Below are 13,426 nucleotides of genomic sequence, written 5' to 3' on the forward strand. Positions count from 1 at the left end.
CAGAAATGAATCAAGCAGCTGACCAATCATGTGAGACTTAAGTCTGGGTTAACTGAGATTACTCCATATATTATGCTGATTTAGACTGATTCAGTTATCCATCCTAACAGGCAGATTGTTTTGTCTATGCCAGCCACGAAATTGAAACCAGTGAGTTTTTGTTGTTGTTGTACATTCAAATCTTTAGCCATATCACAAAGGAAATTATACTCCATTAGTTACAATAGTTTTTTTTGTCATGTTTGACAGCATGATAGGAAGGAGAGTTGAAATCCATCAAATCCCACACCGAAAGGAAACTTTGATTCACAGTTCCAGTGAAAGGTCTGTTGTATGATCCTAATTGAATGTAAAACAAACGTGGCCATATTGGGGCCTGCTGTATTTTGGCAGGGCTGGTTTGTTTGACAAACAATAGACAGACTGGATGTACGAAAGGCAATGCTTAACGCCAACTTCGTTCTTAGTGTCGTCTTATGAAGGATTTCCCCCTGCATTGTCAACTAGTCTGGAAGCTGGCCATATTGAACATCTATGGCGGGCATCCTCCAGGAATGTGACAAGGGGATTTAAATGGAGGCTTAAGAGCACAATCGTTTATTCGTTTTTCAACCAAAAGGAAGCCCTGCCACTTGCTCTAAAGCTAAGTGATGGGGATGGAGAAATGTCACCACTCTTAAATTCATAAATGCAGTTATGTTTGTAATAACTGGTACATATAAGGACTAAACATATTTTTAAGCTATACATTGTTTACAAACAATCCCTACATTTCATCTCTGTCCCAGCAGGAGCCATGATTCCTGTGACGGAGTTCCGACAGTTTTCGGAACAGCAGCCACAGTTCCGGGTTCTGAAGCCCTGGTGGGATGTGTTCACAGACTACCTCTCTGTGGTCATGCTAATGATCGGAGTGTTCGGATGCACCCTACAGGTTAGTGCACAGACTACCTCTCTGTGGTCATGCTAATGATCGGAGTGTTCAGATGCACCCTACAGGTCAGTAGCATCCAACAGCTTCAAAAGCTCTTCCATAAAAAGCCTGACTATCTATGAACTAACAATTGTTCCGTAAGAGGTGCATACATGTTCTAAACATTTTAGAGCATAAGCTTATACCCAGAGGGAAGATCTGAGTAAGTTTTACTATTGTAGTTCAGTCTGCCTTGTGTTCTGTGTACAGAACAGCCATATGTTATTTTATATTTTGTTTCTTTAAAACTATAATACCAGTCGAAAGTTTGGACTCACCTACTCATTCAAGGGTTTTTAATTGTACTATTTTCTACATTGTAGAATAATAGTGAAGACATCAAAACTATGAAATAACACATGGAATCATGTAGCAACTGAAAAAGTGTAAACAAATGAAAATACATTTTCTATTTGAGATATTTCAAAGTAGCCACCCTTTGCCTTGACAGCCTTGCACAGGCTTGGCATTCTCTCAACCAGCTTCACCTGGAATGTTTTTCCAGCAGTCTTGAAAGAGTTACCACATATGCTGAGCAACTGTTGGCTGCTTTTCTTTTACTCTGCGGTCCAACTGATCCCAAACCATCTGAATTGGGTTGAGGTCGGGTGATTGTAGATGCCAGGTCATCTGCAGCACTCCATCACGCTCCTTCTTGGTCAAATAGCCCTTACACAGTCTGGCGGTGTTGGGTCATTGTCCTGTTGAAAAACAAATGAAAGTCCCACCCACTAAGTGCAAACCAGATGGGATGGCATATCGCTGCAGAATGTTGTGGTAGCCATGCTGGTTAAGTGTGCCTTGAATTCTAAATAAATCACAGACAGTGTCACCAGCAAAGCACCATCACACCGCCTCCATGCTTCACGGTGGGAACCACACATGTAGACCTCATCTATTCACCTACACTGCGTCTCACAAAGACACGGAGGTTGGAATCATAAATCTCAATTTTGGATTCATCAGACCAAAGGACAGATTTCCATCAGTCGAATGTGCATTGTTTCTTGCCCCAAGCAAGTCTCTTCTATTGGTGTCCTTTAGTAATGGTTTCTTTGCAGCAATTGTACAATGAAGGCCTGATACACACAGTATCCTCTGAACAGTCGATGTTGAGATGTGTCTGTTACTAATCTTGAACTCTGAAGCATTTATTTGGGCTACAATTTCTGAGGCTGGTAACTCTAACTTATCCTCTACAGCAGAGGTAACTCTGGGTCTTCCATTCCTGTGGCAGTCCTCATGAGAGCCAGTTTCATCATAGAGCTTGATGGTTTTTGCGACTGCATTTGAAGAAACTTAATTTTCCGGATTGACTGACCTTCATGTCTTAAAGTAATAATGGACTGTCACTTCTCTTTGCTTATTTGAGGTGTCCTTGCCATAATATGGACTTGGTTGTTTACCAAATATGGCTATCTTCTGTATACCACCCCTGCCATGTCATAACACAACTGATTGGCTCAAACACATTAAGAAGGTAAAGAAGGCACACCTGTTAAATGAAATGCATTCCAGGTGACTACCTCATGAAGCTGGTTGAAAGTGCAAAGCCGTCAAGGCAAAGCGTGGCTACTTTAAAGAATCTCAAATATATAAAATATGTTTTAGGTTTTTTTGGTTAATACATGAGTCCATATGTGTTATTTCATAGTTCTGATGCCATCACTATTATTCTACAATGTAGAAAATAGTCCAAGTAAAGAAACCCTGGAATGAGTAGGTGTGTCCTAACTTTTGGCTGGTACTTTATGTATAAACTCACCTCAACCACTCCAGTACCCCTGTACATTGACTGAGGTACTGGCACTGACCTGTATATACTTGCATTCTCGTGTTCTTTAACTCTCATCGTAGTCCTATTCCAAAAACTATATATAATATTAAAAAATATATACAGCTCTGGAAAAAATGTAGAGACCACTGCAAAATTATCAGTTTCTCTGATTTTACTATTTATAGGTATGTGTTTGGGTAAAATTAGATTTAAAAAATATATTTTTTATTCTATAAACTATTGACAACATTTCTCCCAAATTCCAAATAAAAATATTGTAATTTAAAGCATTTATTTGCAGAAAATGAAAACTGGTCAAAATAACAAAGATGCAGTGTTGTCAGACCTCGAATAATGCAAAGAAAATGTCATATTAATTTTTAAACAACACAATACTGTTTTAACTTAGGAAGAGTTCAGAAATCAATATTTGGTGGAATAACCCTGATTTTCAATCATTGCTGTCATATGCCTTGGCATGCTCTCCACCAGTCTTTCACATTGATGTTGGTTGACTTTATGCCACTCCTGGGGTAAAAATTCAAGCAGCTTGGCTTTGTTTGATGGCTTGTGACCATCCATCTTCCTCTTGATCACATTCCATACGTTTTCAATGCGGTTCAGGTCTGGAGATTGGGGTGGCCATGACAGGGTCTTGATCTGGTGGTCCTCCATCCACACCTTGATTGACCTGGCTGTGTGGTATGGAGCATTGTCCTACTAGAAAATCCAATCATCAGAGTTTGGAAATTAGGTAATTGAGGTAATATGTACATGTAGGTAGAGTTATTAACGTGACTATGCATAGATAACAGATTAGCAGCAGCAAGGGGGGAGGATGGCAGGCAATGCAAATAGTCTGGGTAGCCGTTTGTTTAGCTGTTCAGGAGTCTTGTGGCTTAGGGGTAGAAGCTGGATAGAAGCCTCTTGGACCTAGACTTGGTGCGCCAGTACCACTTGCCGTGCGGTAGCAAAGAGAAGTCTATGACTAGGATGGCTTAAGTCTGGATGTCGCAGATGTAAAACCTTTTGAGGATCTGAGAACCCATGACAAATCTTTTCAGTTCCTGAGTGGGAATAGGTTTTGTCGTGCCCTCTTCATGACTGTCTTGATGTGCTTGGACCATGTTAGTTTGTTGGTGATGTGGATGCCAAGGAACTTAACCTGCTCCACTATAGCCCCGTCGATGAGAATTGGGGCGTGCTCGGTCCTCCTTTTCCTATAGTCCACAATCGTCTCTTTTGTCTTGATCACGTTGAGGGAGAGGTTGTTGTCCTTGCACCACACGGTCAGGTCTTTGAGCTCCTCCCTATAGGCTGTCTCGTTGTCTGCAAACTTCATAATGGTGTTGGAGTCGTGCCTGAAAGTGCAGTCATGAGTGAACAGGGAGTACAGGAGGGGACTGAGCATGCACCCCTGAGGGGCCCCCAGTGTTGAGGGTCAGTGTGGCGGATGTGTTATTACCTACCCTTGCCACCTGGGGGCGGCCCGTCAGGAAGTCCAGGATCCAGATGCAGAGGGAATAGTGTTTAGTTCCAGGGTACTTAGCTTAGTGATGATCTTTTTGAGCACTATGGTGTTGAATGCTGAGCTGTAGTCAATGAATAGTATTCCCACATAGGTGTTCCTTTTTTCCAGGAGTGAAAGGGCAGTGTGGAGTGCAATAGAGATTGCATCTGTGGATCTGTTGGGGCGGTATGCAAATTGGAGTAGGTCTAGGGTTTCTGGGATAATGTTGTTGTGAGCCATAACCAGCCTTTCAAAGCATTTCATGGCTACAGACGTGAGTGCTACGGTTCGGAAGTCATTTAGGCAGGTTACCTTCATGTTCTTGGGCACAGGGACTATGGTGGTCTGCTTGAAACATGTTGGTATTACAGACTCAGTCAGGGAGAGGTTGAACATGTCAGTGAAGACACTTGCCAGTTGGTAAGCACATGCTCTGAGTACACGTCCTAGTAATCCGTCCGGCCCTGCGTCCTTGTGAATGTTGACCTGTTTAAAAGGTCTTACTCACATCGGCTGCGGAGAGCGTGATCAGTCATCTGGACCAGCTGATGCTCTCATGCATGTTTCAGTGTTACTTGCTTCAAAGCGAGCAAAGAAGGTATTTAGGTCACCTGTTAGGCTTGGGTCACTGGTCAGCTCTTGGCTGTGCTTCCCTTTTGTAGTCTGTAATAGTTTGACACTCGTCGGATTTGGCAGGGCTTGTAGAGCCGGTGTAGTATGATTTGATCTTAGTCCTGTATTGATGCTTTGCCTGTTTGATGGTTCGTCGGAAGGCATCGCGGGATTTCTTATAAGCCTCCGGGTTAGAGTCTCACTCCTTGAAAGTGGCAGCTCTACCTTTTAGCTCAGTGCGAATGTTGCCTGTAATCCATGGCTTCTGGTTGGGGTATGTACGTACAGTCACTGTGGGGACAACGTCATCTATGCACTTATTGATCAGGCTAGTGACTGATGTGGTGTACTCCTCAATGCCATTGGAAGAATCCCGGAACATTTTTAGTCTGTGCTAGCAAAACAGTCATGTAGTTTAGCACATGCTTAATCTGACCACTTTATAGACTGAGTCACTGGTGCTTCCTGCTTTAATTTTTGCTTGTAATCAGGAGAATATAATTATGGTCAGATTTACCAAATGGAGGGCGAGGGAGGGCATTGTATGCATCTCTGGATGGCGTAAAGGTGGTCCATAGTAAAAAATAAATAAAAGTGTTTTAATATATTTTAGATTTTTTCCCCCTCTGGTTACAGATTTAACATGCTGATAGAAATTAGGTAAGACTGATTTAAGTTTCCCTGCATTAAAGTCCTTGGCCACTAGGAGCACCTCCTCTGGATGAGCGTTTACTGTTTGCTTAAGGCGGAATACAGCTTATTGAGTGCGGTCGTTGTGCCAGTATTGGTCTGTGGTGGTATGTAGACGACTACAAAAATACAGATAAACTCTCTAGGTAGATAGTGTGGTCTACAGCTTATCATGAGATACTCTACCTCAGGCGAGCAAAACCTTGACCTCCTTAGATATTGTGCACCAGCTGTTTACAAATAAATAAGATGCACTAAGTCATTAGGGACACAAAGCTCTAGAACGATGTGTCCTGTCCTGCAGTGACAAACAACCCGGTTTTGGGTTCATGTAAGTTGCAGTCTGGTGGGAGTATACAAACGGAAAGGAAGGAAATTCCTGCATAACACACACACACTGCACCACACCAAAAATGTCCTCCTACCTTCCTCACCCGCTCTTTATAAACATATGGGATTTGTCCCAAATGGCACCCTATTTCCCATAGTGCACTGGTCAAAAATAGTGCACTAAATAGGGAATTGGATGCCATTTGGGATGTAGTCATGATTCAAGTGGCCCATGGCCTGTCACTTCAATGTTCTTCACCACTCAGACCAGCTGGAGAGGGTGGAGCTCGATTTGCTGATTCTTGGTCTGCGTCCCAAATTAACCCTATTCACTACATTGTGCACTACTTTGGACCAGGGCCCATAGGGGCTACATCTCTGTATAAACCTGTGTAGATTATGACTAATAATTTTTTGAAACCCCAAACACCATTGACAGGAACTATTTATTAGGGTGGGAATATCCCGTGTTCTCCCTTGAGCCGAGGGAGGGGTCTCTTCGAAAGACAGAGTGTTTAGAAATGGTTGCTTTCACAAATGGTAAAAACCAGCCTGGCCTCAGAAATACGCAACATACTTTTGGTCGTGTAGTATGTGGACACCTGCTCGTCGAACATCTCATTCCAAAATCATGAGCATTAATATGTGCTCCTATAACAGCCCCCACTCTTCTGGGAAGGCTTTCCTCTAGATGTTAGAACATTGCTACAGGGATTTGCTTCCATTCAGCCACAAGCATTTTTGAGGTTGGCACTGATGTTGGGCAATTAGGCCTGGCCCGCAGTCGGCGTTTCAATTCATCCCAAAGGTGTTTGATGGGGTTGAGTTGAGAGCTCTATGCATGCCAGTCAAGTTCTTCCACACCGATCTCGACAAACCATTTATGTATGGACATCGCTTTGTGCACGGGGGCATTGTCATGCTGAAACAGGAAATAGCCTTCTCCAAACTGTTGCCACAGTTGGAAGCACAGAATCGTCTAGAATGTCATTCTATGCTGTAGTGTTAAGATTTCCCTTCACTAGAACTATCCCGAACCATGAAGAACAGCCCCAGACCATTATTCCTCCCCCACCAAACTTTGCAGTTGGCACAATGTATTCGGCCGGGAAGCGTTCTCCTGTCATCCTCCAAACCCAGATTTGTCAGTCAGACTGCCAGATGGTGAAGCGTGATTCATCACTCAAGAGAATGTGTTTACACTGCTCCAGAGTACAATGGCGGCAAGCTTTTAACTACTGCAGCCAATGCTTGACATTGCACATGGTGATCTTAAGCTTGTGTGCCGCTGCTCGGCCATGGAAACCCATTTCATGAATCTCCCGATGAATAGTTATTGTGCTTCCGTTTCTTCGAGAGACAGTTTGGAAGCAGGTGTAGTGAGTTATGCAACTGAGGACAAACTATTTTTATGCGCTACGCTCTTCAGCACTTGGCAGTCCCGTTCTGTGAGCTTGTGTGGTCTACCACTTTGCGGCTGATCCGTTGTTGTTCCTAGACATTTTCACTTCACAATAACAGCACTTAAAACTGCCTCAGGCAACTGGATCAGGACAGAAATCTGACGAATTGACTTGTTGGAAAGGTGGCATCCTATGACGATGCCATGTTGAATGTCACTGAGCTCTTCAGTAAGTCCATTCTACTGCCAATGTTTGTCTATGGAGATTGCATGGCAGTGTGCTTGGTTTTATATACCCGTCACCATGCATGTGGCTGAAGTAGCTGAATCTGCTAATTTGAAGGGGTTTCCACATACTTTTGGTTATATAGTGTATTAGTGAGAACCTCCAAGATGTATGAGATGCACCAATGATCTAGCTACTGTACTTTAGACAAACTACAGTAGGGAGGTTGGCCAGGGATCATGGGTGGGCGTATACCACGACCGTCTAGCAAACCAAAGGTTGCGTGTTGGAGTCACTAGGATTTGTAGCTAACCCTTATTCTAACTTTAACCGGATTCATGCAAATTATCCTAACTTTGGTCATTTTCATTATCCTAACCTTTTACGTCAATTATCCTAACCTTTGTTATTAATTCTCCAAACCACCAATGTAATTCTCCCCGTAGCGCTCCTTTTGTTAAGATTCAACAAGCAACCAGGTCTCAGAGAAAGATGCATAATACTGTACGTCCTACAATATTATCTCGTTCTTATAATACTTAATTCCTTTTATTTTGGTGGAATTGCACGTTTTTTTATATTTTGGTATTACTGCACTGTTGGAGCCAGGAACATAAGCATTTCCCTACACCCGCGATCTGCCAAATATGTACAGTAGTAGTCAAAAGTTTGGACACCTTCTCATTCAAAGGTTTTTCTTTATTTTGACTATTTTCTACATTGTAGAATAATAGTGAAGACATCAACTCTTAAGTAACACATATGGAATCATATATTAACCAAAAAAGTGTTAAACAAATCTAAATATATTTTAGATTCTTCAAAGTAGGAACCCTTTGTCTTGATGACAGCTTTGCACACTCTTGGCATTCTCTCAACCAGCTTCATGAGGAATGCTTTTCCAACAGCCTTGAAGGAGTTCCCACATATGCTGAGCACTTGTTGGGTGCTTTTCCTTCACTCTGCACTCCAACTCATCCCAAACATCTCAATTGGGTTGAGGTCAGGTGATTGTGGAGGTCAGGTCATCTGATGCAATACTCATCACGCTCCTTCACAGCCTGGAGGTGTGTTTTGGGTCATTGTCCTCTTGAAAAACAAATGATACGCCATCCCATCTGGTTTGGACTATCGCTGTGGAAGCCATGTTCGTTAAGTGTGCTTTGAATTCTAAATAAATCACTGACAGTGTCACCAGGAAAGCACCATCATATCTCCTCCTTCATGGTGGGAACTACACATGCGGAGATCATCCGTTCACCTACTCTAAGTCTCACAAAGACATGGTGGTTGGAACCAAAAATCACATTTGGATTCATCAGACCAAAGGACAGATTTCCACCGGTCTCATGTCCATTGCTCATATTTCTTGGTCCAAGCAAGTCTCTTCTTCTTATTGGTGTCCATTAGTAGTGGTTTCTTTGCAGCAATGTGACCATGACATCCTGAACAGTTGATGTTGTCTGTTACTTGAACTCTGAAGTATTTATTTGGGCTCCAATCTGAGGTGCAGTTAATTGATGATTTCTGAGGCTGGTAACTCTAATGAACTTATCCTCTGCAGCAGAGGTAACTCTGAGTCTTCCTTTCCTGTGGTGGTCCTCATGATGAAACTGGCTCTCATAGCGCTTGATGTTTTTTTTAACTGCACTTGAAGAAACGTTCAAAATTCTTAATGTTCTGCGTTGACTGACCTTCATGTCTTAAAGTAATGATGAACTGTTGTTTCTCTTTGCTTATTTGAGCTGTTCTTGCCATTATTTGGACTTGGTATTTTACCAAATAGGGCTATCTTCTGTATACCAACCCCTCCTTGTCACAACACAACTGATTGGCTCAAACGCACTCATTAAGAAAATAAATTCCACATATTAACAAGGCACACCCGTTAAATGAAATGCATTCAATCAAGTTTCAATCAAGTTTATTTTATATAGCCCTTCGTACATCAGCTAATATCTCGAAGTGCTGTACAGAAACCCAGCCTAAAACCCCAAACAGCAAGCAATGCAGGTGTAGAAGCACGGTGGCTAGGAAAAACTCCATAGAAAGGCCAAAACCTAGGAAGAAACCTAGAGAGGAACCAGGCTATGAGGGGTGGCGCAACCGGGCCTCCCGGGTGGCGCAGTGGTCTAGGGCACTGCATCGCAGTGCTAGCTGCGCCACCAGAGTCTCTGGGTTCACGCCCAGGCTCTGTCGCAGCCGGCCGCAACCGGGAGGTCCGTGGGGCGACGCACAATTGGCATAGCGTCGTCCGGGTTAGGGAGGGTTTGGCCGGTAGGGATATCGTTGTCTCAGTATGTAAAATGTAATGAAATGTAAAAAATGTAATAAAATGTATGCACTCTACTGTAAGTCGCTCTGGATAAGAGCGTCTGCTAAATGACGTAAATGTATGTAAATGGGTGGCCAGTCCTCTTCTGGCTGTGCCGGGTGGAGATTATAACAGAACATGGCCAAGATGTTCAAAATGTTCATAAATGACAAGCATGGTCAAATAATAATCAGGAATAAATGTCAGTTGGCTTTTCATAGCCGATAATTAAGAGTTGAAAACAGCAGGTCTGGGACAGGTAGGGGTTCCATAACCGCAGGCAGAACCATTGAAACTGGGACAGCAGCAAGGCCAGGTGGACTGGGGACAGCAAGGAGTCATCATGCCCGGTAGTCCTGACGTATGGTCCTAGGGCTCAGTTCCTCCGAGAGAAAGAAAGAGAGAAGGAGAGAATTAGAGAGAGCATACTTAAATTCCCACAGGACACTGGATAAGACAGGAGAAGTACTCCAGATAGATATAACCAACTGGCCCTAGCCCCCCGACACAAACTACTGCAGCATAAATACTGGAGGTTGAGACAGGAGGGGTCAGGAGACACTGTGGGCCCCATCCGATGATACCCCCGGACAGGGCCAAACAGGAAGGATATAACCCCACCCACTTTGCCAAAGCACAGCCCCCGCACCACTAGAGGGATATATTCAGCCACCAACTTACAATCCTGAGACGAGGCTCCTGAGACAATAGCCCACAAAGATCTCCACCACAGCACAAACCAAGGGGGGGCGCCAACCCAGAAAGGAAGATCACGTCAGTAACTCAACCCACTCAAGTGACGCACCCCTCCTAGGGACGGCATGAAAGAGCACCAGTAAGCCAGTGACTCAGCCCCTGTAATAGGGTTAGAGGTAGAGAATGCCAGTGGAGGGGAACCGGCCAGGCAGAGACAGCAAGGGCGGTTCGTTGCTCACCTGCATTCCAGGTGACTACCTCATTAAGCTGGTTGAGAGAATGCCAAGAGTGTGCAAAGCTGTCATCAAGGTAAAGGGTGGCTACTTAAATCAAAATATATTTTGAATTTGAGATTCTAACACTTTTTTGATAACAAAAATGGAATCATGTAGTAATTTCATAGTTATGTCTTCACTGTTATTCTACAATGTAGAAAATAGTAAAAATGAAAGGAAAACCCTTGAATGAATAGGTGTCCAAACTTTTTACTGGTACTGTATATGTGACCAATAACATATGATCAGTTAAGTCATCCAACTGGATGCTATTGTATGACCGGCTAAGATGTATAATACTATACGTCCTGTAACTTGTATGATATTGTACGACCACTATTCCATTCATAATGTAATCTATCATACTAAATGGAGGGAACATGTTTACTTACCAAATCCTAAGAATTTCGCTGAGACAAGGTTCACAAAACACCACCCATCCGATGACTTCCGAGAACTGCAGCCTTGTAAAAGCAGACTGTTTTTAAAAACATTTTTTACTGGCCCTAATTAATACATTACCTGTCTCAGTTTAGAATTGTGGGGGAAACACTGGCCCTGGAAACGTTTTTATTTTAAACCGAGAGAAGCCAATGTATAGCTCTACATACCAGCTACCACATATAGGGAATGGAGAGGGAGAGTGAGACAGCTGAAGGGAGGGATATATAGAGGGAGAGCGAGGGCGAGCAAGACGAGCGAAGCGGAAGAGAGAAAGAGAGCTGAGGGGCATGGAGAAAGGGAGGAGTGTGAAACGGAGTACATGGTCACCAACTGTTTACTCCTCAGCTCCTCTGCTGTAAATCTAGGCATTTTTGTTAAATATTTCTCCCCTTAGACAGCTGTCATACATTCACGGAGCTGTCTGCATCCTGCACTTCTCACTCACACAGGGGAGGGGCTACAGTGGGGAGAGTGGGCTACACCTCTGGCTACATTTTTTGGTGATTGAAATTAGAGGTCGACCTATTAATCGGGATGGCCGATTTAATTAGGGCCGTTTTCATAACAATCGGAAATCTGTAATTTTGGATGTTGATTTTGCCTATTTTTATTTTATAACACCTTTATTTAGCTAGGCAAGTCAGTTAAGAACACATTCTTATTTTCAATGACGGCCTAGGAACGGTGGGTTAACTGCCTTGTTCAGGGGCAGACAGATTTTACCTTGTCAGCTCAGGGATTCAATCTTGCAACCTTACAGTTAACTGGTCCAACGCTCTAACCACCTGCCTCACGAGGAGCCCGCCTGTTACGCAAATGCAGTAAGAGGCCAAGGTAAGTTGCTAGCTAGCATTAAACTTATCTTATAAAAACAATCAATCAATCATAATCACTAGTTATAACTACACATGGTTGATGATATTACTAGTTTATCTAGCGTGTCCTGCGTTGCATATAATCGATGCAGTGCGCATTCGCGAAAAAGGACTGTCGTTGCTCCAATGTGTACCTAACCATAAACATCAATGCCTTTCTTAAAATCAATACACAGGGCCTCCCGGGTGGCACAGTGGTCTAGGGCACTGCATCGCAGTGCTAGCTGCGCCACCAGAGTCTCTGGGTTTGCGCCCAGGCTCTGTCGCAGCCGGCCGCGACCGGGAGGTCCGTGGGGCGACGCACAATTGGCCTAGCGTCGTCCGGGTTAGGGAGGGTTTGGCCGGTAGGGATATATATGTCTCTTCGCGCTCCAGCGACTCCTGTGGCGGGCCGGGCGCACCTGCCCCCCCTGGGCGAGGGGGCCAGGTGCACGGCGTTTCCTCCGACACATTGGTGCGGCTGGCTTCCGGGTTGGAGGTGCGCTGTGTTAAGAAGCAGTGCGGCTTGGTTGGGTTGTGCTTCAGAGGACGCATGGCTTTCGACCTTCGTCTCTCCCGAGCCCGTACGGGAGTTGTAGCGATGAGACAAGATAGTAATTACAAGCGATTGGATACCATGAAAATTGGGGAGAAAAGGGAGTAAAATAAAAAATAATAATAATAATCAATACACAGAAGTATATATTTTTAAACCTGCATAATTAGCTAAAATAAATCCAGGTTAGCAGGCAATATTAACCTGTCTAGGATGAGCGTGCCGCTAGCGGCACACCCCCCCACTGAAAAACCAGTGCCGCGAAATTAAAAAAAAAATTTTTTTTCAAATATTTAACTTTCACACATTAAAGTCTAATACAGCTAATGAAAGACACAGATCTTGTGAATCCAGTCAACATGTCCGATTTTTAAAATGTTTTACAGGGAAGACACAATGTAAAGATGTACATCTATTACCTAAAAACACATTAGCATAATCCACCATCTTTTATTTGTCCAACAACACCAGTAGCTATCACCAATTCGGCTAAACTAAGATATTTATAGCCCCTAACCAACAAAAAAACTCATCAGATGACAGTCTGATAACATATTTATGGTATGGGATAGGTTTTGTTAGAAAAAAGTGCATATTTCAGGTAGATGGCATGGTTACAATTGCACCCACCGTCACAAATGGACTAGAATAATTACAATGAGCAACGTGTTTACCTAACTACTAATCATCAAACATTTCGTAAAAATACACAGCATACACTAATCGAAAGACACAGATCCTGTGAATACAGACAATATTTCAGATTT

The 13,426-nt window shown here is 43.3% G+C and overlaps 1 protein-coding gene across 3 annotated transcripts in view; it reads left to right on the top strand.

The window, feature by feature from the left end:
- LOC129855434 (volume-regulated anion channel subunit LRRC8C-like) overlaps positions 1 to 13,426 on the top strand; it is a 37,570-nt gene that overhangs the window by 13,694 nt on the left and 10,450 nt on the right. The window contains exon 2 of one of the 3 annotated variants that reach the window (XM_055923087.1): positions 789 to 934. In XM_055923087.1, the coding sequence (XP_055779062.1) occupies positions 797 to 934 (138 nt within the window). In that variant the 5' untranslated portion in view covers positions 789 to 796. The other 2 variants (XM_055923086.1, XM_055923089.1) reach the window with 2 other exon arrangements.

The sequence above is a fragment of the Salvelinus fontinalis genome, chromosome 5, assembly GCF_029448725.1.
Source record: "Salvelinus fontinalis isolate EN_2023a chromosome 5, ASM2944872v1, whole genome shotgun sequence".
In the NCBI taxonomy this organism is placed as follows: Eukaryota; Metazoa; Chordata; class Actinopteri; order Salmoniformes; family Salmonidae; genus Salvelinus; species Salvelinus fontinalis.